The sequence below is a fragment of the Micropterus salmoides genome, unplaced genomic scaffold (genome assembly GCF_014851395.1).
Source record: "Micropterus salmoides isolate LMB-PRFRI ecotype aquatic unplaced genomic scaffold, ASM1485139v1 Ms_hic_scaffold_20, whole genome shotgun sequence".
NCBI lineage: Eukaryota > Metazoa > Chordata > Actinopteri > Centrarchiformes > Centrarchidae > Micropterus > Micropterus salmoides.
In genome coordinates, this window is record NW_024041151.1 from 2,877,883 (window position 1) to 2,905,266 (window position 27,384).

Genomic DNA, 27,384 nt, shown 5'->3' on the forward strand with positions numbered 1-27,384 from the left:
CACCATGATCATATTCTGGTTTATTCAATACACAGTCAGAATATCAATAAATAGGCAACAGAGTGCAGGTTGTTCTTCATAGCGCTACACAAGCAGCACACTTTAGCCTAGCCTCTAGCTAACAAGCGACTTAGCGCATCATGGCCAGTGCAGAGAAGTCAGAGCTTGAAAACCCTCCCTTATTGTTAAGGTCTTCTGTTTGGGCACACTTCGATTTCCTAGTGAAATACAACAACGGACAAGTCGATAAAACGAAAGCAGTGACATTTCTCTGTAGTTATCGGGTGTGTTTCTGGCAAAACTTGCTAACTCAATAATGGTATTACAATGAGAACGTCAATGCAACAAGGGAAAAAAACAAAAACAAGCACAGTGCAAACGCCTTTAAAACGACTTTAGAATTTTTTTTTTTATCTGAGCAGGCCTTCAAGCTGGGATTGATAATGTTCATAGATGGAATAAAAGAATAAGAAGAATACTGCACTGTAATCCATATTATTATCCATCCATCCATCCATTGTCAAACGCTTATCCTGCGTACAGGGTCGAATACATGTATCTCGTGTTTTTGAAAGCATGTCAACATTATACTGTAGTTTTTATATAATTAGCTTAATTGGTAACAGATGTGCTCCCTTTCTGTCTCAGCCTTTGAAACAGGCTAATTCACTGAATCCTCGAGCTCCACTAGCTCCACATTCCTGTGGCACCACTGAATGTGTCTCTTGCTGGACAATCACCTGCCTCTGCTCCAAAGTTGGCACCAGTCTCATCAACAAATTCATAGAAGTACATTTTCAGTTTATTCCAATATTCAGTTTATACAATACAATTTTATTAATATATTTTCTGTTTTTGAATGTGTGATACAAAGCCAATGACACATGAAGCAATCTCGCTTATAATTTGTCTAATGAAGCAAATTCTTTCATCCCTGACAGTGGAGCTGATCTCAGAGCAGTTCAGACTGCAGCACTGTTGGGATTCCTCTGTCAGTCACTGCTGGATGAAGCTCTCCTCTCCACTCTACCTCCCAGTAACATGGCCCAGTCAGAGCCTCTCCACACACAAGCTGATGCTGCTGCTTCAACCTCTCTGGATCATCAGGACACAGCTGATCCTCTCTCAACACCACCACCTTTCTGATCACTCACACTCGGAGACCACTCCTTGTAGCTGATGAGAGAAGAAGACAGAAGTCATAAATTAGAGTTGCAGTACATCCAGTATAAAGACCAGCAGCCCTGTGGGACTGTGTATTGAGTGCAGAAAGCCTCGACTGCTACGCTGGTGGCAGCAGTGGTAGCTCACTTTTCCAAGGCATAAATAAAGGCAGTCTGTCCTCTCAGGAGGAAGTGGACATCCAGGCCACTGAGATACAGCAACCCATGCTGAAGCATGACATGCACAGAGGTCTCTATGTGATACACAGGAAAATGTGGTCGCATTGTGCGATTTTATTAGCAATAGTCTGTGTAATGTGCAATAATTTCATGTGTTTATTGTTGTAGCAAAGCTTTATTTAGTTAATTTGTTGTACATTTATGTTGGGAGCATAATACTGATTTTTGCCACAAGGGGGCCTCGGCTCCCCAGCCAGACAGCTTGGTGTGGCTTGTAGCTGACCTTCGTCTTCAGTAGGACAGAAGCAAGGAAAGGAAGTGCATTACCTGTTGCCTGTTTCATCATCTCTCTGTTATTTACATTAATTATAATCTGGGAACAGAGTTCACTCTCTGGGCCTGTTACAGATTCTTGGGGGGTCGTCCTGGATCGGCTCTCCGGGCTGGTGAGGAGCTGATTCTAAAACCTGACATGACCCTGGACTTGGGAACCTGGTGCAACGTCTGGTGCTTGTACCTAGAGGCGAGCAGTGGCTGTGATTCAAGAGAGCTGTGACCCACTGAAAGCAGAAGTGTAGCTCTTTATGGAGATGGCGCCGTGTTCTGGTGCACTTTGGTGCACTTTGGAGGTTTTAAATTAACAGTGGCTGGTGTAACGATGTGAGTGGTACAGCAGTACTGTTCTCATGACCTGGAATATTTACTGATACACTGTAAACCATTCTACTCTCCCTGCGAGTTTGCTTCCTACTTTCAGCTCGGTGTTTACATTCCACCATAGACCAACGTGCATGACGCAAAGCGCACGCTGGCCGACCAGATACTGCCACAGTGGAGCTCGAGGTTGTACACTTCATGAACTGTCTGTATTTGGGGAGTTCGTGGCTGAGATTTCCTTTGATAAAGTCATCAAGAACAATAATTAAGGAGTCCGGGCAGCGTGCGAATTATACAGTGACAACCGGGGGGGAGGGTCAACTTTTTTTCCCAAGTCAAAAATCTTACAATGCTTATAATATCCTTGCTTATTTAACTAATGTGTGTCTGTAGATGATGATAAATCAAATTCATCAGACCAGTTCATGGGTGCTCTATACCACACAACAACTTTTGTAGTCAGAGGTCACCAAATATTCTAGAGCAAAACTGCCAGAAAGTCAGACACACAACTGAAGACCATCATGACCGCCCAAAACAGACCCACACAATGTTGAACCGGAACCAAAGACACTATCATAAAATACAGTCTGTATTATCATCTCTAATTCCTAATTTTGTAGGAATGTAGGTAATTTTGCTTATGGAACTAGGGTTTCCATATCGAAACCTTCATTCTGGTCTGTAGAAAAAACACATGATTACTAAATGTAGGGGAGGTTTACAGGAAATACTGGATCTCTGCTTTAATACTAAGGCTGCTTTGTCGGTTAAGGGAACTTCCCTTGAAGATATTTCTTCCATTTGGAACACCTGTAACATCATCAAAGCACACATCAGTTCTGCCGTGTTTTATCCTAGTATCGCAAACACCTCAGATAACCGTTGTTACTGTGGTCATTTACTCAAATTATATATTGAATATATATTAAAACAAACTGATACAATTACAAAACTTATATTTCTATAACTTATTCTATTTATATTCTATTAAAATGTATGTAACTTGTGAATGAGTGTGATTGGATTAATTTTCAACATATGCAGCGTCATTCTTAAAAAAATTCATATGAGCATTGTTGTTTTTGGGTTAACCAACTTCTGAAATAATCATATAAATAATGATAACATTAGTTAAAATGACAATAATTACAGATATACAAACTCTGTTCTCTCCTCCATTGTTAGTTTTTGCCCTCCTATGAGGTGCAAAGGCTTATGGGTAATCTTTCTTGTCAACTTCCTGCGAACTGACGAACTGTTGTTCACTTCTTTCCTACACAGTTCACAGTGCACTTTGAAGTGAACATGTTGTGCTCCCTGCGGAATCGTACTTAAAATGGCCGAATACCCTGTGCACTTAACAGGGAACTACGGGTCGATCGGGATGCACCTTAACTGTGTTTATTACAATTCTGCTGAAACCAGCATGGACTGACTCCAACCCTCTACTGACCTCACGGTCTCCAGTCCGCAGTGTGGACTCTCCACAAGATCAGACAGCGGCTTCACGTCTGAATCCTGTAGGTTGTTGAGACCAAGCTGCAGCTCTCTCAGATGGGAGGGGTTGGACTTCAGAGCTGAGGCCAGAGAAGCACAGCTGATCTCTGACAAACTGCAGTCCAACAATCTGAATAAAGAACCAATGATGTAACTTTAGAAGACAATGTTCCTCCTTGAAATCATTCAGTGTTTAATAATCTGTTCAGAGCTGAAGAAGGTTTGGAATGTAGAAGTTTGGAAAATGGAAACTCCAAACACCTGAACCCAAAAGGATGCAGGTTCAAACTGTAAAATTTTAATGTGGAGCTTAGCATTGCTCTGCCACAGTCAATGGACTAAACGACTACAGAAGGAAATCGACTTTAGCATTAAGATCCTCAGTGTGGATCAGTATAATATCAGCCTTATGTCTGCAGTTTAATCTCAGCACAGAAGGAATAAATGGTTTCTGACCTCAGAGTCTCCAGTCTACAGTGTGGACTCTCCAGAAAACCACAAAGCAGCTTCACTCCTGAATCCCGCAGCTCTTGGTTGAAACTCAGCTCCAGATCTCTCAGATGGGAGGGGTTGGACTTCAGAGCTGAGGCCAGAGAAGCACAGCTGATCTGTGACAAACTGCAGGAACTCAATCTGAATAAAGAATAAATGATGGTGATAAAAATCCATTTCTAATCCAATAACATGTATTCAGGTTTTAAATTGTGGAGCTCAACATTACTATCTCTACTTCAGCAAAAAAACTTGATCAGTTTAAAACAAATATTAGTTCAGAAGATATTCTGTATACAGATGTGACCATTTACCAAAAATTAGAAAGATTCATTTACTTTAACGACGAAGAGCGAACATTTTCTTTGTCTTTGTGACTGCAGACTAAATTTAGTACAAGAAACATGAAAATATGAACAAAAGGACATTTACAACTTTATGGATAGAAGTTATGTATGAAAAGAAATTAGGTTCTAGTTAATTAACCATATCAGATCTACAATATTAACAGTCAGTGAACTGACCTCAGAGTCTCCAGTCTGCAGTGTGGACTCTCCAGAAAACCACACAGCAGCTTCACTCCTGAATCCCGCAGCTCTTGGTTGTTACTCAGCTCCAGCACTCTCAGATGGGAGGGGTTGGACTTCAGAGCTGAGGCCAGAGAAGCACAGCTGATCTCTGACAACCTGCAACCAAACAATCTGAACAAAGAAGGGAATAACTTGGTTAACTAGGTTAACTTGCTAATTAAACATATCAGATCTACAAAAGTAACAGAGTCAGTGAACTGACCTCAGAGTCTCCAGTCTGCAGTGTGGACTCTCCATAAGATCAGACAGCAGCTTCACTCCTGAATCCTGCATATTGTTGTGACTCAGGTCCAGCTCTCTCAGATGGGAGGGGTTGGACTTCAGAGCTGAGGCCAGAGAAGCACAGCTGATCTCTGACAAACTGCACCAACTCAATCTGAATAAAGGGTAAATGATGTAACTTTAGAAGACAATGTTCCTACTTGAAATCATTCAGTTTTTAATAATCTGTTCAGAGCTGAAGAAGATTAAGAATGTAGAAGTTTAGAAAATGGAAACTCCAAACACCTGAACCCAACAGGATGCAGGTTCAAACTGTAAAATACAAAAAGGTAAAAAGAGCTTACATTAATATTAATGACAACGTGTTGCTACTTCAAAAAAACTTATACTCTGCAGCTCCACCAGTGACTCCATCTATACAAACTCATGTTGTGCAGTCAAACAAAAATAAAACCCCACAGAAACTGATTTAAGATTCCACTCAAGATCCCAAATTTCCAAAGATGTCAAATATATCAGCATGAACTTTGGGGGAATGTGAACAAAAGACATCTACAATATTCTTTTAGGAATAGTGGAGTCATAAAATCAAAGCCTCTTCAGTTTATTCTATTCAGCCAGTATAAGCAGCATATAGATTCATAACAATGTTGGAAAAACAAATAATGAAATTATTTGTTGTATTTATGTATTTATTATTCTTATTTATTTAAAACATGGTGAATAGAAGCTGAAAATCAGAAGTTTCAGAGCTTCAGAGTCAATTATCCAATGGAGATGTTTTTTGTTATTTTAAGGTTTTAAATGTGGAGCTCAACATTGCTCTGCCACAGTCAATGGACTAAACCCCTGAAGAAGAAAATAGACTTTAGCATTAAGATCCTCAGTGTGGATCAGTATAATATCAGCATTATGTCTGCACTTTAGTGTCACCACAACTTTCACATCATATTAATCTCAGCACAGAAGGAAAAAATGGTGTCTGACCTCAGAGTCTCCAGTCTGCAGTGTGGACTCTCCAGAAAACCACACAGCAGCTTCACTCCTGAATCCTGCAGCTTGTTGTCACTCAGGATTAGCTCTCTCAGATGGGAGGGGTTGGACTTCAGAGCTGAGGCCAGAGAAGCACAGCTGATCTCTGACAAACTGCAGCGCCACAATCTGAATAAAGAATAAATGATGTAGATGATAATCCATTTCTAATCCAATCAGATGTGTTCAGGTTTTAAACTTATTCAGTGAAGGAATAGTAGTGTAATGGATAACTTTTTCCAAAATAGTAATATTATTACAGTTAGTAAACTGCTAATCCAAAGTATTGAAACGATTTAAAAACCAAATGTTTTAAAATAATGTTTCTACTCCAGTTTCTGTGTATATGTCTATGAAGTAGTAAGTAGTAAAAAACATAATGATGTCCGCTGACACAACATAAAAGTGTGATCATATGTCTAGATGTTTCTTATAAAAAATAAAATTGAATGCGAGAGAAAGTTATAAAGATGCCTCTCGCACATTTAATTTTACCTCACATGACATGTTATTACAGCAGAGCACAGCAGCTGTTGAACTGCCTGCATAAAGCCAGAATAGTGGCAGGAGGCAGGCTTGCTTTTCCCCGATATTAGATGTGATTTAGCTTCTGAGTCCTTTTCAGACGGCTGACTGATGAAATTATCATCATCTTAAAAATCCAAGATAACATCAAATAGCATAAAAAATTTGCAGAACAGAGCATCAGTACTTTTTAATAATATCCTCTGTGCATATATCATCATTTAGTCTTCAGTTTAGTTTTTGTGTGTAAATTCTCTGCAGTACTCTGTAGGACTTAAGTAGTATGATTGCTGAAAACATAAATGTAGCCCCGTTAAAATGTGCATAAATAGTTTCTATGGTAATAATTTTATTGTAGGTTCAATTTCATGGTTAAAATGTTCAGACATTTAAAATGTTGTAAATAAATCCTCAAAATGTAAAAATCCATATATGTGCGTTATTTTTTATTTCATTTGATAAATGACATTCATAAGAGAAATGTATACAAAAGTGGTCAGAAATGTGTTGGACTGTGATTGCATGATTTGCGTACAATAACGGTTGTAGCAGTTGAGCTAGGGCTCCCTACTAATTCCAAGGGAGCCGAAGAGACAGTCTCTGTGTTTGCTCTAGTATGCCCAGATACAAAAAGCCCTAATGCAGTTCCAGTTATTATTGGCACCAACTCCCAGAAGCTGCATTCTTTACTAAAACATTGTAAAGAATTATACTCACTCCCTGATAATAATCACTCATTTCGTCATAGTGAGAAAAAAGAATGGCAAAGTGAGAATATACATCGACTACCGTCTACTGAACAGTACAACCATTCCAGACCAGTACACAATGCTGCATGGATGATGTGCTTGACTGTCTGACAGGAAGTAAATGGTTCTCTGTATTCGATCTGAGAAGTGGATATTATCAGGTGGAGATGTCTGAGGCAGACAAGGAAAAACCAGCCTTCATTTGTCCCCTTGGGTTTTTCCAGTTTGAGATAATGCCTCTGGGCCTTACTTGCAGTCTTGCTACCTTTCAAAGTTAAATGGAGAGAGCAGTTGGAGACATGAACATGATATAAGTCCTTCTGTTTTGTCTGAGTTCAGTTGGAGGAAATTATTTGACATCCATTTTTTAACTTCACAAAGGCAGTTGTTAAGTGAGCTCAGCATTCCAGGGTGTGTAGATCTGACGGGCAAGTATATTTGTGTGTCATCAGCATAAATATGAAAAGAAGTGCCATGTTTATGGATAATGTCCAAGGGGAAGCAGATACAAGGAAAACAAAATGGGTCCTAAGACCGACCCCTGAGGCACACCATATTTAACTGGACAGAACGAAGAGACATAGTTGTTTACAGACACACAAAACTTCCTATTTGACAGGTAGGATGAAAACCATTCTATGGCAGTACCAGAGATCCCCACCCAGTGCCTCAGTCTGTCTAACATGATGTTGTGATCAATGGTGTCAAAAGCAGCGCTAAGGTCCAGGATTACCAGGACTGAGCACATGCCTTCATCAGCAGACATTAAAAGGTCATTGGTGACTTTAAGCAGGGCAGTCTCAGTGCTGTGGTACTTCCTGAAACCAGACTGAAACTTTTCAAATAATTTGTTATTTTCCAGTACAGTGAGCAGCTGTTTGGACACAATTCTTTCTAGAATCTTTGCAATAAAAGGCAGTTTTGAAATTGGTCTAAAATTATGTGGGAGGGAGGGATCTAAACCAGGTTTCTTTAAAAGTGGGTTCACACAAGCAGTTTTAAAATAATCAGGGACACAACCAGTAGATAGGGAGCTGTTGAAAACAGAGATCAAATGGGGCCCAACAGAATCATTTAATTTCAGTAAAAATTTTGTAGGTATTACATCAAGTGGGCTGGAGGACACTCTCATTTGTGATACTGTTTTTAAAAGCTCAGACAAGTCGATGGGATAAAACTGGTTAAAACTCTCTTGTTGCTGGTGAGGAACCTCTGAGTAAGAGGCAGCGGATGATCTGTGTTTGGCAGAACTCTGGTGGAGCATTAGGAGAGTCTTCTCCGAATCTTGGATTGGCTGGAGGAATGTGGTCTCAAAATCTCCATTAACAAGTGCCAATTCTGCCAACCCCAAGTGAAGTTCTAAGGGCACATTGTCTCTGCTTTTGGTGTCACCACAGATCCTGAGAAAGTGAGTGCCATTGCCCATTGGAAGAAATCCATTGCACCAAATGTCCCAGAGATCTTTTCTGGGATTTTGTGGGTACTAACAGCGGTTTATTGAGAATTATTATGCAATTGTCCACCCTCTAAAAGAACTAACTAAAAAAGAGCAATTGATATTTGTGCTCAGACAAACCCAGAGAACAAGAGAACTGAGAACTTGTGATATGGATTTGGTAGATATACACTGGACAAGAGCAGAATACATGAACTGACCTCAGAGCCTCCAGTCTACAATGTGAACTCTCCAGTCCAGCAGACAGCAGCGTCACTCCTGAATCCTCCAGCTTGTTTTTACTCAGGTCCAGCATTCTTAGATGGGAGGGGTTCGACTTCAGACCTGAGGCCACGACTTCACAGTGAGTCTCTGAGAGTCCACATCTAAAAAGTCTGTGATGACAGAAGAGGTGCGGTTCACAGTGAAAGCAAACAAACCAACTATAGGATTTTATGATAGCAGAGATGTGATCTAAACATTATTTCCAAAGCTAAACCACTAATGTCCATCTGCTGATGCACAGTGTTTTCAGCAATCTTATAATTGATGTCTAAGCCGCTATGTTTATGAAAACCATTTTGGTAATGTATACTTGTAAGTGAATGTATTTCCTTGATTAATAGATTAAAAAGTAGGGGAAGTAGTACTCCCTTTACCCTGTCAGTTCATTAAGTCCATAAAACATTTGTGACAGCGATACCACAGTACTATATACTATGGTACTATAGGCTAATAAGCCCCGAAATATTACTGTGCATGTCCTGTTTTAACGTTATTATTCATAAAAGGCTCTGCAATTGATCCGTGGTCAAACATTATCATTCATGCTTATAATAAATGGGGGTGGCGATGCAGCAGTGGATAAGACACATGACTTTGTTGTGAGAGACCCTACAGTGACACGTCCACCAATGTGTCCCTGAACCCTCAGTTGCTCCAGAAGCCTGCGACCTCTGACAAAAACAGCAACTGTAAGTCGCTTTACGGTTAGGGATAAAAGCTAAAAAAATAACAACAACAAAGAAAACCCTATTACTTCGTGAGCTCTTTGCGATACAGATCAGAAGCATTGAAGTGCTGCATAACCTTCTGTCAGTCACCTGAGTTTGATTTCCTCACGTGAGTCCTGATGATGCAGGATGACAATTGCCAAACAATTGTTCAATCAACAAGTTACCTGTAAGTCTGTGTAACATCATGGTTACGTCTGTGGTTCGTTTGTAAAACTAAATTGTAAACATGAACCAGACCAGAACTAAAATGCAAATAAAATGTATAATTTTTTTCACTTGAGTTAATAAATCAACCCAGAAGTAGGGTCATATTACCATTATTTCTAATGGAACAGGACTTATTTTTGCAACCAGCGGACTCACCCCCTGCTGTCCGTTAGAGAGAATGCAGGTTTAACCCAGAGGTTGCCGCTTGATTAAGATTAGAGAAATAACATTTGACAACCGCTCGTCACGTCACTACAACACTCGATTGGATAACGATGCATGCCAAGAGCTGCAAAAAAACTGCAGGATGTTGAGTTTGTAATGTGATTTTTATTTTATTTTTTTAAAGGTGGTATTGTGCTCATTTTCAGGTTCATAATCTTATTTAAACACCATATTTTTTGTCGTACTGCACTTTGCTGCAGCTCCTCTTTTCACCCTGTGTGTTGAAGGCTTCCTTTTTAGCTATGGAGTTATAGATCTTGCCTCTCATGATCCTTGTTGGGAGTTGCACAAATGCAGTTCCTAGTTAAGGAATACTAGCCAATCAAAAGCAGAGAAGGACAGGTCAGTGAGATGCCGGTAAACACAGCTTCGGTTCAGCTGTATATGTTCCCCTTACCAGCTTGGCAACATGGACTGGGGCAAGAGTTTCAGAGTTGTGAGTTATTAATCTGTTACATAAGTATCTTTCATCCATAAAGTTATAACTGAGCTCTGTCTCTACATCACGGTAAAAACTTTATGTCCACTGACTGCCTGGAGGGTAGCTAGTGTTTGGAAGGGAGAGGAGAGCTGTGTGCTGCAACCGGTGTTTTTGAGGGCGTGTCGGAGTAGCCGCTTGGCGAGGGTTATATGTCACACATTTTGCCCAAAGTCCACCGCCAAAGAGAGATGGGAACTCCCCTTGGGGTGGACTTTGGGCTTTTTCTCTTTGCAAACCTATTACATGCACAAAAAAGAGGGAAAAAGCCAAAAAGCAGAATACCACCTCTTGAATGCCCTGTCTACACGAACACGGGTATTTTCATAACTGTGACTTTTTCTGCGCAGTTCGGCTGTTTGTCCACATGGAAATGCAGTAACAAGTCACTGAAACCGAACATTTTTGAAAACCCCTGCCAGGGTGAGGATTTTAAGAAACGCTGGTTGCAGTGTTGTTGTGTAGACACTACAACTGTGTTTTTTGTCTTGTGACATAAGAGTGTGTGCCGTTATCTGTTGTGTTTGATGATTGTGCGCCACTACTTGCTTTCTTTACAATTTTATTAGGCTGTGGTTGGCCAACATGGCTTTACGGTTAGGGTCATATCACTTTAAGGTGGTTTGGCATGCTCTTGACAGTGCTTGATAGCGCGTGTTTGCGTTTTCATGTAGATGGAGATTTTTTTAAACAAAGTCTGCAGAGAACGGCACAAAACGGGTTCACAGATAGCTGTGATCCATAGTTGAAGCACACAAAATGACAAATTAACAACACGTCAACAACGTAGGGCAGACTAAACGCTCCAATGCTGAAACACTTCAGTGTGAGTGGATGCCGGACAAAACCGTGGCACAGCTGGTACCACTTTCTGTTCGGCTGATTCCATTATCCCACGTTTTCTTCTAGTTTTGTTTGTTCTTGTAAAACGTACACGCCCTGTGTCAAATCTGATTTATGAGTAGGACCGTAACAGGAGGCGCTTGTGATTGGAGAGCAGGTCAGTCACATAAAGATGACAGCGGAATTAATTTGAAACTGCATGACTGTTTAAAACAGGATGGATATTTTTAATGTCTGTTTAACCTACATTTTAATCGCCTTCTTCAAGACTAGCTAATCATGTTCTTTTTTGATTTGAAAGTGATTAATTGTTCAGGCCTATTAGAAACACAGAACAGAGGCCAAATCATTAAAAGTTTATGAAACTTTAGTGTGGAGGATTTATATTGTATGTGTGGGTATCTTTCCTTTAATACTGATGCTTCAGCTTTACAGTGTTAATAATCACATCTGGACTTACTGAGCCTTTCTGCAGTTCCTCACAGCTGGAATCAGTCTCAGTCGTCCCTCCACCGATGTGTTGTACTTCTTCAGGTCCAACTCATCCAGAACCTCCTCTGACATCTGCAGCATGTAGGCCAGAGCTGAGCAGTGGATGTCAGAGAGTTTCTTCTCTGATCTGTTCTCTGACTTCAGGAACTCTTGGATCTCCTGATTTACTGAGTGGTCGTTTATCTCCATCAGACAGTGGAAGATGTTGATGCTTCTGTCTGGAGAGATATTTGTCCTCTTCTCCTTCAGGTTGTTGATGGCTCTCTGGATGATTTCTGGACTGTTGTCTGTCTGACCCAGCAGGCTTCCTAAGAGTCTCTGGTTGGACTCCAGAGAGAGGCCATGAAGGAAGCGAACAAACAGGTCCAGGTGGCCATTTTTACTCTCAAGGGATTTCTCCATTGCTTCCATCAATAAAACATCCAGGGTTAAATCAACATGTTTTTTCCCCAGGAGTTTCTTCAGTACTTTTAGCTTCCTGTTGGTGTGACAGTGGAACATGTAGACTGCAGCCAGAAACTCCTGAACGCTCAGATGAACAAAGCAGTAGACTGTTTTCTGGAAGATCACACTCTCTCTTTTGAAGATCTCTGTACAAACTCCTGAGTACACCGAGGCCTCTGTGACATCAAGACCACACTGCTCCAGGTCTTCTTGGTAGAACATGATGTTTCCTTTCTCCAGCTGTTCAAACGCCAGCCTCCCCAGCTTCAGAAGAACCCTCCTGTCAGCCTCCGTCAGCTCCTGTGGACTCGTCTCATGTCCCTCATCATACTTGTGCTTCTTCCTCTTTGTCTGAACCAGCAGGAAGTGTGAGTACATGTCAGTCAGGGTCTTGGGCAGCTCTCCTCTCTGCTCTGTAGTCAACATGTGCTCCAGAACTGTAGCAGTGATCCAGCAGAAGACTGGGATTAGACACATGATGTGGAGGCTCCTGGAGGTCTTGATGTGTGAGATGATTCTGCTGGACAGCTCTTCATCACTGACTCTCCTCCTGAAGTACTCCTCCTTCTGGGCGTCAGTGAAGCCTCGTACTTCTGTTACCCTGTCAACACATGAAGGAGGGATCTGATTGGCCGCCGCAGGTCGGGAAGTTATCCAGACGAGAGCCGAGGGAAGCAGATTCCCCACAATGAGGTTTGTCAGCAGCAGGTTGACTGATGACTTCTGTGTGACATCAGACACGACCTCATTGTTGTTGAAGTTTAATGAAAGTCTGCTTTCATCCAGGCCGTCAAAGATGAACAACGGTTTCCAGACAGCGAGCTTCTCTGCTGGGACCTTCTGTAATGTTGGATGGAAAACATGGAGCAGCGTGAGGAGACTGTGCTGCTCATCTTTGATCAAGTTCAGCTCCCTGAACGAGAGCAGAACCAGCAGACTGACATCTTGGTTTTCCGAGCCCTCTGCCCAGTCCAGAGTGAACTTCTGCACCGAGAAGGTTTTTCCAACACCAGCGACGCCGTTGGTCAGAACCACTCTGATGGCTCTCTGTTGGCCAGGTAAGGCTTTAAAGATGTCCTGGCACCTGATTGGAGCGTCATGGAGGGTCTCCATCTTGGAAGCTGTCTCAAGCTGCCTCACCTCATGCTGGGTATTAACCTCTTCACTCTGTCCCTCTGTGATGTAGAGCTCAGTGTAGATCCTGTTGAGGAGGGTTCCACTTCCTGTTTCATCACTTCCTTCAGTCACACGTTCACATCTCCTCCTCAGACTGATCTTATGTTCATCTAAAACCTCCTGCAGACCACTATCTGCTGAAAGAGAAGAACAAATAACCTGAGACTAAACAGAGAGCAAGAATCCAGATAAATCAAATGTTTCGGATGGATGATATTCATGAGAATATTAAAAACCAAATGTTCCTGTAATTAAACAGAAAGTCCTGTTTTCAGACATGACGACATCAGCAGACAGATGAACAGTCTTACTTTGTACAGAGCTGCTCTGACTGGCTGTCTGCAGTCCAGCTCTGGTTCTGGATCTTACCTCCACACTGGGGACAGGAGGAGTCTCCTGATGAAGCAGACTGGTCCCAGTATGAGGTGATGCACTGTCTGCAGAACCAGTGTCCACAGCTGGTAGAGACTGGATCCGTCAGGACGTCCTGACACAAAGCACAGCAGGACGGCTGCTCCTCCACAGGAACAGGACTCCTCTTCCTCTCTCTGTGAAGACATTTCTTTAGAACTAAAATGATTTGTTGCTTGTTGTTGAAAAATCTCCAGATGTGTCCGACACTGTGTAGAAGCTCAGATGGTCACAGAGAACAGTAAAAGTGTCGTTACTTTTCTGTTTTGAATTCAGCTTTCAGTCAGTAATGAAGATGATGCTTCCTTTTATTACATCTCCTCTGCTTTCAGAAAAATCAGGCCTCTCCATATATGCTGTACTGCTCCTTCATACTCCCGTATATGATTAATTGTGTGGGGAAACATTTACAAAACAAATACATATCCAATCTTCATCCTACAAAAAAGAGCTATTCGAATCATATATAAAACTGCATACAGAGAACCAGCCAACCCATTCTTCATTAAACTCAAAATATTAAAATTCAAAGATTTGACTGACTACAATTCAAATTGTTTTTAGAGCACATACTAACCAATTGCATAGAAATATCCAAGAGCTGTTTCAACTACGAGAAAACACCTACAATTTCAGAGGAATATCAATGTTTAGTAAACCGTTAATAATAGTTCCAGTTAAGTTCCACTATATAACAACCCAGGGTGTTATCCTGTGGAACAACAGTAAAATCGATTTAAAGTTATGTAACAACTTATTGCAACTGAAATTTCTATTTAAAAAAAGAATCCTTTGACGGATATGAGCTGGAACAGTGATTTTCTTTTTTATTGATTTTTATGTATTTTATGTTGAGTATGTATATATATATTTAATTGTTTACCTTGTTATAGTCAACCCAACAGATTATGAACTCTAAACAATTTAAGTAGTTAAAATATATATCATTGAAGTGGGGGTAGGACAAGAAAATATATTCCAACTTCTTCCTACCCCCTTTTTTGTTGATTGTTTTTTGTTGGTTTTTTGGTTGTTGTCTTTTAACATGTTTTATAAAGAGTTCAAATTTTTTTTTCAAAAGAAACAAACAGTAGTTACTACAGAAAACCTCCATACTAGTATGGGTCTAACAGGAACAGGTCTTTCGTAACGGTGCACATGTGTGCACATGAATGCAATCTTTAACGTCATATATTAGGCTTGTTTTGTGTGTGGAACATGTGTAAAATCTGCCGTCACTGAGTCCTACATGCCAACTTCTCCCCCTCAACTCTCTGGCCCAATCCCAAAGTCCACCCTCATAGACTTTGAGGCGCGTTCCGTGAGGGTTTACGGCTGTCCCACTGTCAAATCTTCAGTACGCATTTCTGCAGACTTTGCCTGAGGGAATTGCCCACAGTTCATAGCGGTATGACATGAAACACAGGGGTTACCAGGGGAAGCCCAGAAGCGCGAGAAAACCCCCGGCAAATCCGCGTTATAAGAGAAGAAGAAAAACAGTAAACAAAAAAGCATCGACCCCTACGCTTATGTTAACATTGTTAGATTTTTTCTTAACCTAAGATGGTACATAGAACACATGAAATTGGAGGAGAGCAACCACCTTTACACACTTAGTTTATTCAACTATTTATTTTAGTTATTGGTTATTGATGCTGTTTTGAACAACAATAGTGTATTGATTATTGACAAATATATATTGACATTTACCTCTCCTCCACTCTGTAGGGCAAGAGCCTGCAGGACTTAAAAATCAGGCAAAAACATAAAATAAAAAGTGTGCAACGTGTTTCAGTGTTGTGACAACCCTGCCTAGTTGGGTGTTTAACTGTGTGGTGTTGGGCAGTTTACTGTTCTCCTTTTGTCCCTGAAGGTATCAGCGCCCGTAAACTAGATTGGGAGCACCTGGGCCGGTCGTTGTGGGAGGAAAAATACTCCGGCCCTTTTGCTCTCACTCTCTCTGATCTGGTCCCACTCCTGCCTGCAGCCCTCGCAGCCCTCCTTTGTTTTGTTACATTATGTTTGTTACCACTCCTCAACACCCAAGCTCCATACTTTTCACTCATCCACATCTACACCACTGATTTCACTGACTAACACACTCTACACCGTTGATTATTAGTTTAGTTGTTTAAGTTGTTACAATAAATATGTTTACTTTTGGCAGTCCTCGTTGTCCTCTCCGCATTTGTCATGGCCTTTGAGCCGGGTTATGACAAATTGGGGGCTCGTCCAGCCGTGAGTTTCCTGTTGATGCTGCGATTGTTTGGTAAGATTACTGAAAATGGTATTTGGTACTTAGTGTTATAGTTTGTTGCCTAGTAGTGTGTAGGTTTGCTTTGTATTTCACACGTGGATTTACCTCAAGGTAACATGATAAAGTGACAAAGTGCTGTCCCGTTCCTGTTTACAGCATTTTGAGCTCCTGCAGCCTCTTGCACTCAATCACTGAAGTGACATCAGTAAAGTCTGTGAGGGTTCAGGGTTTAGGGTTTAGGGGGGACATTGGGATTGGGTCTCTGTCACTCTCCCTTTGGCTCCCACACACAATCATCCCTCTTAATTCTCTGCCAATCACAGGTACGAACACAGTTTATTGACAGGCTTCTAAACACATCGCACATTCACAAACATCCTGGAACACTGGAAAACACAGTGCTTATGATAAACAGCCCTTCCTGCCTTAGCTGACTAGAACAATCTTACTAGTGACATTCTGACTTAACAATGAAAACCAACTAGTCATCCAGTCCGTTACATTATATTTCTTATTCTTTTTTATTTTATATAATTTACTTATTATGTGTAATTTGGTAATTTGTTTAAGAAATTGTAACCTAATGTGGATGTTTACAAAACTTCATAATAAAGCAGCATCAATTTAATGTTTGCATTTTTTCCCTTACTGTAACAAAAATAAACCGAACCGTGACTTCAAAACCGAGGTACGTACCGAACCGTGATTTTTGTGTACCGTTACACCTCTAGTTGCTTACCGGAGCCAACCTGATTGAAATTGAACCTTCCCTCATCCAGGACAAGGGCTAACCACTAGCTAGGACATGCACATGTGGTAACAAGATTGACATCCCTGGCTGCTTATGAGCACTGTGCACGTCTCCCCTCCAGGACTCGCAGACGCTGTCTGTCACGCCAAGAGGAGTCAAGCTGGTTGTGTCCACCATGATGTCTGTGGGCCCCACTTTGCCTTACAAAGCATTTTTTCCCCAGTTGTCATTAACAGAAAAAGGCTACCAGGCGGTGGCAATTTATGTGAAGGCATTGAATGCATTGTCACTACTGTTGGCCTATCAGGCTCAATTAGAAGACAACATGTCTACATCGCCCACCCCAGCCTTGTGTGAGGAACTGTATGTGGACCTCTGCCTGAACCTCCACAGATCTGCTGTCCAAACCTCTAGAAGAGCTATGGCCCTGATGAGGGTGGCTCTCAATATCCCTGTGGTCCCGAAAGGGTCATTCGGCCCGGCGGTGATGCTATGGGGTTGCAAGGAAAAGAAGAGAGAACGTGAAGCATTACAGCTTTGTCTCCCCAGGATGGTGTCTATCCTTCTCCTTATACTGCGCCCAAGCCGAGGCCCATCCAGCTTATCGCAAGCCCGAGTGTCACCCCAACCACAGGTGGGTGCCCGGCTCAGAGCAATGTGCCTGAGCTCAAAGGTGCATGGGCAAATTTCAGTTTTATTGTTCATATGTAGGTTAACACAGGGTCAACAATACAATGAAATGAATGATAAGAGAGAAACAAAGGTCACTCCCAGCAATGCAAACAAGTAAATATTTATATGGCTATCTCGGGCACAAACTGGACTGCTCACATTGGGAAAAGAGTGTGTTGCTCCCATCTCAAAACATCACATTTATAGGCCTATCTTTAGATTCAAAATGTGGTTGTTGGCGGGAAGGGTGGAAGCTTTTCGGGCTTGTCTGGCACTTTTTCGCAGAGGAGCTCTTCTGAGGTTCAGTGTGCTTCCGGCTTCTGGCTCTGATGGCATCAGCACTTGTTGTCGTTCCTCTCGGTCACTTATACATGAGGCCGTTTCAGCCATGGATTGCGTCACTCAAACTGAACGCGACGCACCACAGCTGGGTTTTGGTTTCCATGGCATGCGTCCCTACTCTGCACCCTTAAAGATGCATTGCTTTTCTGAGCGCAGGTATTGGTATGGGAACAGTCCTGGTGAGGAAAGTTACGAAAGATGCCTTTCTGGAAGGCTGGGGGCGGATGCCACGAATGAAGCCAGGGCAGTAAATGGCACATGGAGCTCTTACATATATAGTTATATCAACAGACAGGGTGGGGCTGTGTTCACTTCATCTGCACACAGACTGATAATGTGAAGCAGTTCTAACCTGTTGTCACTGATGCCATGTATGTATTGGGGTTAGTGAACAGGGGTCAGATTTATTGTTCAGGGACAACCCTCGTTACATAGATTGTAAACTCTACAGCAAGGTAGGTTGGATACATTGGCGCACGAGTGGCCACGTGTCCTCCTGTACGCCTTTGTATTCCCTTTTTCATTAGAGCTTAGAGAAGGGATTTCCTCAGATTTTGATAGCCCCTCGCTGGCCAGGGAAACACTGGATAGCAGAGATATTTCACTGGACAGTTGTTGCCTCTGCCCCTCAGCAGCGATCTCCTATTGCAGAATGCAGCAGAGAGATATTCCCTCCTCACCCAGTGCGCCTATGTGGGTAAAAAAGCTGGATTCAGGAAATCAGAGCAGCTGTTTGTGTCTTAGGCCACCCCATCCTTAGGATAAACCCTTACAAAGCAGCATTTATCACACTGGATTTTGGGGGCTATTGATATGGCCTACAATAGCAAGGGGTTGTTGGTGGTGATTTTGTCTGCTCAGTCCACTGTGTTTCTGTTTAACTAGATTTTACAGGCTGGATGTTACTGCACCTTCACTGACTCACACAGTTTGGCCATAGTTAAGGTGCCTGAGGTGCCTATCTCGCTAGCTGTTATTGTCAGGACAGGCACAGTGTAAAATAGCTTTCTGGGCACAGCATGGGAAGTGTGTCCCACAGTGAGATACTTCACTCCTGTCCTCTGAGAACCGAGTATAATCATTTAACCCAACGTTTGTTATGAATAAAATCTCAACTCTTCCTGCTGCTCTTTTAAAGTAAAAGTCTCCATTAAAGAGACGTGATTATGTCCTTCACTGTCTTACAGTCACTCTGGGCAGCTAAGCATGAGTTAGATTTCAACTGAGGTTAGACATGGTCTAAGTCTCACATAGCATGTGTGTGTGGTGTTACAGATTCAAGTCCAGACAGTCCCCTTTACGATTCCTGCCACTCTCTGCTGTCAACAATCAAATGAGAACAATTCATATATTAAAAAAACAAACAGTGGTCCAAATCTACATGGGACCATTTTCTGTCGTTTTTTCATCCATTTTGAGCTCAAAGTCCCACATACTTTTTTAATGATTCAAAGCAGATTTGGAGTTAATATGAGAAAATTTATGACACATTTGAGGCAGATTCTTTCAGACTTTAAATAGTTCTAAATCTTGACGTCAACATGAGGCCAAACATGCGGCCAATACATGAAAATGTTGTTGAAGTGTAAATTCTTAAATGGAGATTCTCAGGTGTTTTGCAGAAATAAAATCAGATCCATCTTAGTTTGAAACAGTATTTGCACTAATAGTTCTGCATCAGGAATGTTAATATCTTACATTTGTCTTCATCCTCAAAGCATCAACTTCCATCAGGTCAGTTTACAGTGAAAACTGTTCTCTTACCTTGTATCTGAGGGTCCAGGTCCATTACTGAAAACTAGAGGAGGCTCTTTGGACTGATCACTCTTCATAGACAGACAGCTGGACACTGCTGACTCTGCTCTCTGTCTGTTAGAATCAATTCTGTAAATAACAAGATGTTTTTATTTATATCACTTGATAAATTCTCCGCTAAAAGCCATCAGAAACAATTAAAATGTTAATTGATGAACAAAACAGAAAGATGCCTGCAGTTGGTGAATAGACATTCAAAGCATTGTGCAGAAGCTCCGATAGGGAAATCCTACTGAAAGAAAGAACGGAGGAGACCAGACAGAGAAAAGGGTTGGGGGGAGAGGTGCAGAATGCGAGAGCAAAGAGGAGGAGATGGGTTGTATGGGTATTTATGGAAATGCCAGGAGGGATTTGATTGATGTGTGTTCCCGCTCCAGGAACTCTGCTACTTAGCGGCACTTCACTAGCAAATACCACAATCAACAGATGCAATATATGAATAATTAGTTGAAGAACAAAATAGAAAAATGTACATCTGTGTTTTTATTAGCATCAGCATTGAGTCCCTTAAAGTTTTCTTTCTCTCAACAGAATGGAGCATCTTTCGATGTAACGATTAACATAAAATTCTGTGTGGACATTGAAAGAAAAAACTGTATATCCTAACAACAAACCACAAATACTGTAACTAAGTGGGTTAAAGACTGTATCAACCGCAAGAAATTGGCATTTAAGAACCGAGACACAGCACAAGTGAAAATTGTGCAACAGAACTTAATCACTTGCTCAGGGAAGCCAGGAGGAGACAGCGAGGAGGAGTTTTATAGAAGGCAACGTGGTGGTGCAGTTGTTAGCACTGTCGCCTCACAGCAAGAAGGTTGTGGGTTCGAACCTTGGTCGTGTTCTCCCTGTATCTGCGTGGGTTCACTGTCCAAGGTTAATTGGCGTCTAAAAAAAATTGTCCTTAGGTGTGAATGTGAGTGTGGTTGTTGGTCTATGTGTGGCCCTGCAATGGACTGGCGACCTGTCCACGGTGTACCCTGCCTTTTGTCTGATGTAAACTGGGATTGGCTCCAGCCCCCTGCCATCCTGTATGCAGGATAAGCTGTTGACGATGGATGGAGTTTTACAGAAATTAACTCAAAGAAACGAAGACACGAAGGTAATTACTAATATGACACCAGCTCAAAAATGCATCAGTACCTCTGATGACCTGCAAAAAGCTTATAACCTGAATGGTGACCTTCTATCTGAGATTAGATTCTTGGGACTTTTCCTCTGAATGGAAGAATGTTTTAGAGACACTTTCTGTCACAGAACAGGATGCAAGGCGTGTTAGAACCTCAGGAGGTCAGATTACTTTTTAAAGTCCTATGTACTAACAAGGCCACTGGGCCAGATGGACTATTATATTCCTGCTAAAGACATGTGCAGAGGAGCTGACACCTGCATGGTGCCCCATCTTTCAAAAATCAGTACACTCGCACACCTTGTGGAAGAATTCAGTAATTACACCTGCACCCAAAAACCCTTGCCTAAAGGTGAATAATGATTTCAGGCCTGTGGCACTGACATCCATTGTCATGAAATGTCTTGAGAGGACAACGGTGCCACTGCTTAAGTAAGATGTTTGTGTGCTTTTAGATCCTTTTCAGTTTGCTGGGCGGGGCACAGATGACGCTATGAGCAGCATCTCACATCTGGTCTTTAAACACCTTGAGGACCCCAATGCACGCATTTGTTGATTTTAGTTCAGCTTTTAACACTCCTCCAGAAACTGAAACACATGAATGTTAACTCTTTAATTCTCAACTGGTATTTTACTTTTTTAACAAACTGTACTCAAACAGGTCAGAGTGAATAATGCTCTCACGGAGCCCAGGCCAATCAGCACTGGTGCCCCTCAGGGTTGTGTCAGCTCTCCAGTCCTCTTTACACTGTGCACTAATGACTGCACTAGACTCCCCCCCTAAAATTATATTATTACATTCTCAGATGACTCAGCAATCCTCGGCCTCATGCACAAAGATAGAAGCCCAGCAGCGTACAGAAATTGAGGAATTTGTCCAGTGGTGTAAGAGAACCATCTTGTGCTAAATGTGACTGAGACTGTGGTGCAACACATGGGCTGTTGGATAGTTCAATATGCCATAAGCTATTGGGCTGTGCAACATGTTAGTTAAGCAATACACAAGCTGTTAGATTGTTCAATATGTCACTTGTGCAATACATAGGCTATTGGGGTTGTGCAATATCTCATTGTGCAAGAGTTGTGCTACATTTGTGAGGAATGCAGCCGACAGGGTTGTTCAATCAAAAACTGCCAAGATGTTTATTATTATTATTATCATTATTATTATTATTATTATTATTATTATTTTGTGTTGTCTTTGTAAAGTTGCAGAATGGACAGAGTCCAAAACAAATTTCCCTAAGTATATCTTATCTTATCTAATTGTTTTTCAAATACACTAGCTGGCCTTTTCCTTAAAAAGACAAATACAGCTTTTATTTGTAGGAGTGCATTGACTGAAAAGAGCATTTACTGGGAACAAGCCTATTTAAGATTACAGACCTTTCTTCACTCAGTATCCCACCCAGCTTCTGGTACAGACCATGGTTTTCTCTCACCTCAACTATTGCAATGCCCTCCCAGCAGGTCTTCCAGCTTGTGCTGTGAGATCCCTACAAATGGTTCAGAACGCAGCAGCATGTCTGGTTTTTGATCAAGCTTAAAGGAATCATGTCACTCCATTACTCAGTGATCTCCACTGGCTCCCCGTGGCCTCCAGAATCAAATTCAAGTCACTAATGCTTGCATACAGAGTGACTACTGGGTCTGCATCATCTACCTAAACTCCATAATACAAGTTTACATTCTTTCTCGGCCACTACGCTCCTCCAACGAACACCACCTGGCTCTGCCATCCCCTTCACGCAAAGCAATCTCAGCCCCGGCAGTTATCATCTGTGACAACACGATGGTGGAACAAGCTACCACAGGCTATCAGAGCAGGGGCGTCCCTCTCTAACTTCAAGAAGCTCATGAACACTCATCTCTTCCGAGAGCACTTATTATAACACTCTTATAACACCTCTTACTTTTAACATGCACTTCCTATGCTCTTCTTCTTCTATCTCCTTACAATTCTCTTGTATTGATTGCACTTTTTTGTTAGCTCTTACTTCTGTCCATAGGTATTTACCCCATTGATGCTCTAACTAGTATGTATTGTCAGTTGTAGATCTTGTGCTGTATTGATGCTTCTATGTTGCACCTCAAATGCATGTCGCTTTGGATGAAAGCGTCTGCCAAATGAGTAAATGTAAGTGTACAGACATCATGGAGCATAAATGTTTTTTGCCTTCCTTTGGTGTGAAAGACCCAGGTTCAATCCCCTGCTGTGACACTTCTACCACTGTGTCCCTGAGCAAGACACTTAATCCCTTGTTCCTCCAGATGCGTGCGACCTCTGACACAATGAAGCACACCGACCACTATTAAGGGATACAGACTGATTCAATAGCCGCTTTCACACAGAGATCTTGCAGTCAATGCGGAAAAATGTTCGCCAATATGCTACAGTCGCTCATTCATACAGAACAAAATCTTGCAGCATAATCCCGCAACTGTGTGTGTGCTTCACATAACAATCAGGTGTAATGCCAAATTTTGCATGCCTGCAGAGAATAGCATGCACCTCAAAATACTGCTTTTAAACACTATAATATTCTTTGTGGGGTTCATTAATGGCAGTGTTTCCCATATATTGATTTATTTGTGGCAACCCGCCACAATATCAACGCTGACCACCACATGTTGATTTTTGATTATTTTTTTTTACCAGGCCTATTTATAATCATATTTGATTGCAGAGCTGCGTGCAGCGCATATATTCCTCTCATATTTCTCTCTCTTTCTCATATGAACACCTTTGCAGAAATCAGTCCAACACAACGCTGTCAATGTGGGAGACCCAGCTATACCAATATAAACCCTGTTACTGCTGAATGACAGAAGCTAAGCAGGTTTGGGCTTGGCCAGTAGGGGGCAGTCTTCCCTCTGGTCCTAATAATAATGCCCCAGCACAATGATGGGACACTGTGCCGTCCTTCAGATGAGACGTTAAACTGTGGTCATTAAAGATCTCTTGGCACTTGTCCCAAAGAGTAGGGGGTTCCCCATTGTCATGGCAAAATTCCCAACCTGGCTTTTGCCATCTAATCATCCCCTGTAGTAATTGGCTCAATGTTTCTCTGCCTCAAGCTGATGTGTGGTGAGCGTTCTGGTGCTAAACGGCTGCTGTGCATCACCCAGGTGGGTCCTGCAGTGGGTGGTGAAGGCAGCAGAGCCGGCCATTGGGACAATACTACCCCCCCTCGAGGACACCTACATTAAAGAGGTGGTATTATGGTTTTTGGCTTTTTCCCCTCTCCTTTTTTGTGCATGTAATAGGTTTGCAAAGTGAAAAAGCCGTTTGTAGTCCAGCCTTTACTTCCCTTTCTTGTGATGTCACAATGAAAATACGTGTCATAATGCTCGCTGAGCGACTACTCCGACACGCCTTCAAGAACAGCGGTGGAAAAACTGAGCTGCAGCACACAGCTCTCCTCTCCCTTCCAAACACTAGCTACCCTCCAGGCAGTCAGTGGACATGAAGTTGTTCCTGTGATGTAGAGACAGAGCTCAGTTAAAACTTTATGGATGAAAGATACTTTTGTTACAGATTAATAACTCACCACTCTGAAACTCTCGCTCCAGTCCAAATTGCATACCTGGTTGGCAACATGTAGCCTACAGGTGAATCGAAGCTGTTTATCGTATTTTCGCTGACCCGCCCTTCTCCGGAGGAGGTCTAGCACGCTGGTGCGACTACGCAGAAGAGGACACCACACGCTTTCTCTCCAATGTGCAACAAACTGAATGAACTTCAGCTACTGGTGGGCCTACAGAGCGGATCAATGTAAATTGTCCGTACTTGTATAGCGCCTTTCTAGTCTTTTCAACCACTCAAAGCGCTTTTACACTACATCTGCATTCACCAGTAATACACATTCATACACTGAGCCTAAGTGCTCACACTCATTCACACTCGTTCATACACTGGCGGAATAGCCGCCAGGGTCAAATCAGGGTTCAGTATCTTGCCCAAGGACACTTCAACACGCAACCAGGGAGCCAGGGATTGAGCCACCGACCTTCCGATTAACGGCCAACCCGCTCTACCTCCTGAGCCACAGCCCACAATGCAACAGTGATTCAGCAGTACTGTTCTCATGACCTGGAATATTTACTGATACACTGTAAACCATTTAACTTTCCTCGCGAGTTTGCTAGCTACTTTCTTCTCAGTGCCAGAACAGTTTCTTGGAAGACACTGACTGTCATGCCCCCCTCCCCAAAAACACACATGCAAAAAACAAACACACACTCCTGACCCCATACTTTACAACAACGCTCAAGTGTGCTTTATGCTTATGATTGTTATGAATCATTCTTATGATTCTAAATCTGACGCATCCAGTGAATGGTCTGTGGGCTGTATTGCTATCGTAGTATGTTGTGATTGGTTGTCTGTTCTTCACGCACCATGGCCTGTACGAAACAACATTTCGTTCAGCCTTATACTTGTATGTGAAGAATGACAATAAGGTTTAACTTTGATTTTGACAGCGTGTACAACCATTTTGCTTGTATTTACTTATACAATGAACTTGTGCCTTGATGTTTTGCGAGGTAAGAATATTCAAAAGAGACTTAATACTGAACATTATGATCAGCATGACATAAGCAATTGACATAGAAAACAGATAGTTGTAAGTAGTTGTATATAATAATTTGCATCAATGTGTCTGATGCATTTGCAATTTGTTCAAAATAATGAGAACTTGCTTTTATGATGTGCACAAGTGAGAATTTCAATTCTGATCTGACAAATGCACCAAAGCGACTGAGAAAAACTGTAATAATATGTTGTGTGTGTAGCATGAAGGGACTACACATTTTGTTTTGCTATGCAGCCTTGTGCTGTATAATAAGAAAAAAAAACACCCTGTACCTTTTACCATGTACCTTGAATGAGGTTCTCTTACTTTGTGCCTGAGGGTCCAGGTCCATTACTGAAGACTAGAGGGGACTCTTTGGACTGGTCGCTCCTCACAGACTCTGCTCTGTCCTCCTTTTCTATACAAACACTCATCTTCTGAACTTCAGTCAGTCTGAGAGGTGAAACAAGTAACACTGACTGTGAGCTCAGAACACAAGAATCAAGACAAACAAGACTGAGAGAACAGGAAATACCACTCACACACCAAGTTTTGAGTTCACTTTAAACTTTCCTCTACAGGAAGAAAACTTTACATTACATTAACTTCTTTAGCTGACACTTTTATCCAAAGCAACTAAAAATTACAATTTTTGTCAGAGGTCGCACGTCTCTCGAGCAATTAGGGGTACACTGTACTATCACCACCCCTGTTGCTTTGACAGTAAAATAATAAAAATGTTGGACTAACACTCACCCTGCAGTTTTCCTCCTTCTGCTCTGTCGACTCAAAAAGGATTCTGAACTGACTGAACTCTTTTAGCTTCAGGTATCTCCCTGTTCTCCGGTGACTCTGTGCATTTGTGTGTGTGTTTAACATGGTGTGTTTATGAGTGTACATATTTACGTATATAGCCTACTATATACGCACTATTCACTGCTCACTGTGTATAGTTACTGTTTACTGTGTATAGTTTTGTGTATATTGGGTGAATGGTCTGAGGGCTGTGCTGCTGTATCTGGTTATTTGTAGTTGTCTGTTCTTTATGCACCATGGCCTGTACAAAACAACATTTCGTTCAACTATATACTAGTATGAAAAGAATGACAATAAAGTTTGACTTTATTTAACTTTGATTTTGACAACGTGTTCAATCATTTTGCAAGTAGTGACTTATACAATGAACTTATGCATTGATGTTTTTGGGGGGTAAGACTATTCAACAAAGAACTAGAATAATACATTATGATCAGCGTGACATAAGCTATTGATAATGTAGGAAACAGCAGACAGTTGTACATACTCATTTGCATCAGTGAAGCATTTGTAATTTGTTCAAAATAATGAGAATTGCCTTTACGATGTGCACAAGTAATGCACATCAAAAAGTAGGCTCAACAAGTAGTTTTGAGAATTTCAATTCTGATCTGACAAATGCACCAAAGCGACTGAGAAAAACTGTAATAATATGTTGTGTGTGTAGCATGAAGGGACTACACATTTTGTTTTGCTATGCAGCCTTGTGCTGTATAATAAGAAAAAAAACACCCTGTACCTTTTACCATGTACCTTGAATGAGTTAGTAGCGGTTCTCTTACTTTGTGCCTGAGGGTCCAGGTCCATTACTGAAGACTAGAGGGGACTCTTTGGACTGGTCGCTCCTCACAGACTCTGCTCTGTCCTCCTTTTCTATACAAACACTCATCTTCTGAACTTCAGTCAGTCTGAGAGGTGAAACAAGTAACACTGACTGTGAGCTCAGAACACAAGAATCAAGAGAAACAAGACTGAGAGAACAGGAAATACCACTCACACACCAAGTTTTGAGTTCACTTTAACCTTTCCTCTACAGGGAGAAAACTTTACATTGCACACTGCACTATTACAACCCCTGTTGCTTTGACAGTAAAATAATAAAAATGTTGGATTAACACTCACTCTGCCTCAGCCTTCAGGTTTCCTCCTTCTGCTCTGTCGATTTAAAAAGGATTCTGAACCTTTTTG

At 41.7% G+C, this 27,384-nt stretch overlaps 1 protein-coding gene across 1 annotated transcript; it reads right to left on the bottom strand.

The window, feature by feature from the left end:
* LOC119914965 (NACHT, LRR and PYD domains-containing protein 12-like) lies at window positions 1-27,111 on the bottom strand. The gene is made up of 11 exons (XM_038734510.1): window positions 26,979-27,111; window positions 25,708-25,833; window positions 19,624-19,743; window positions 13,902-13,974; window positions 11,775-13,591; window positions 8,767-8,940; window positions 5,792-5,965; window positions 4,517-4,693; window positions 3,957-4,133; window positions 3,457-3,630; window positions 1-1,176 (listed from the first exon to the last, which is right to left on the bottom strand). The coding sequence occupies exons 1-11, from the start codon at window positions 27,083-27,085 to the stop codon at window positions 1,104-1,106; spliced, it is 3,192 nt and encodes a 1,063-aa protein (XP_038590438.1). The 5' UTR covers window positions 27,086-27,111; the 3' UTR covers window positions 1-1,103.
* Window positions 27,112-27,384: the final 273 nt, after the last annotated feature.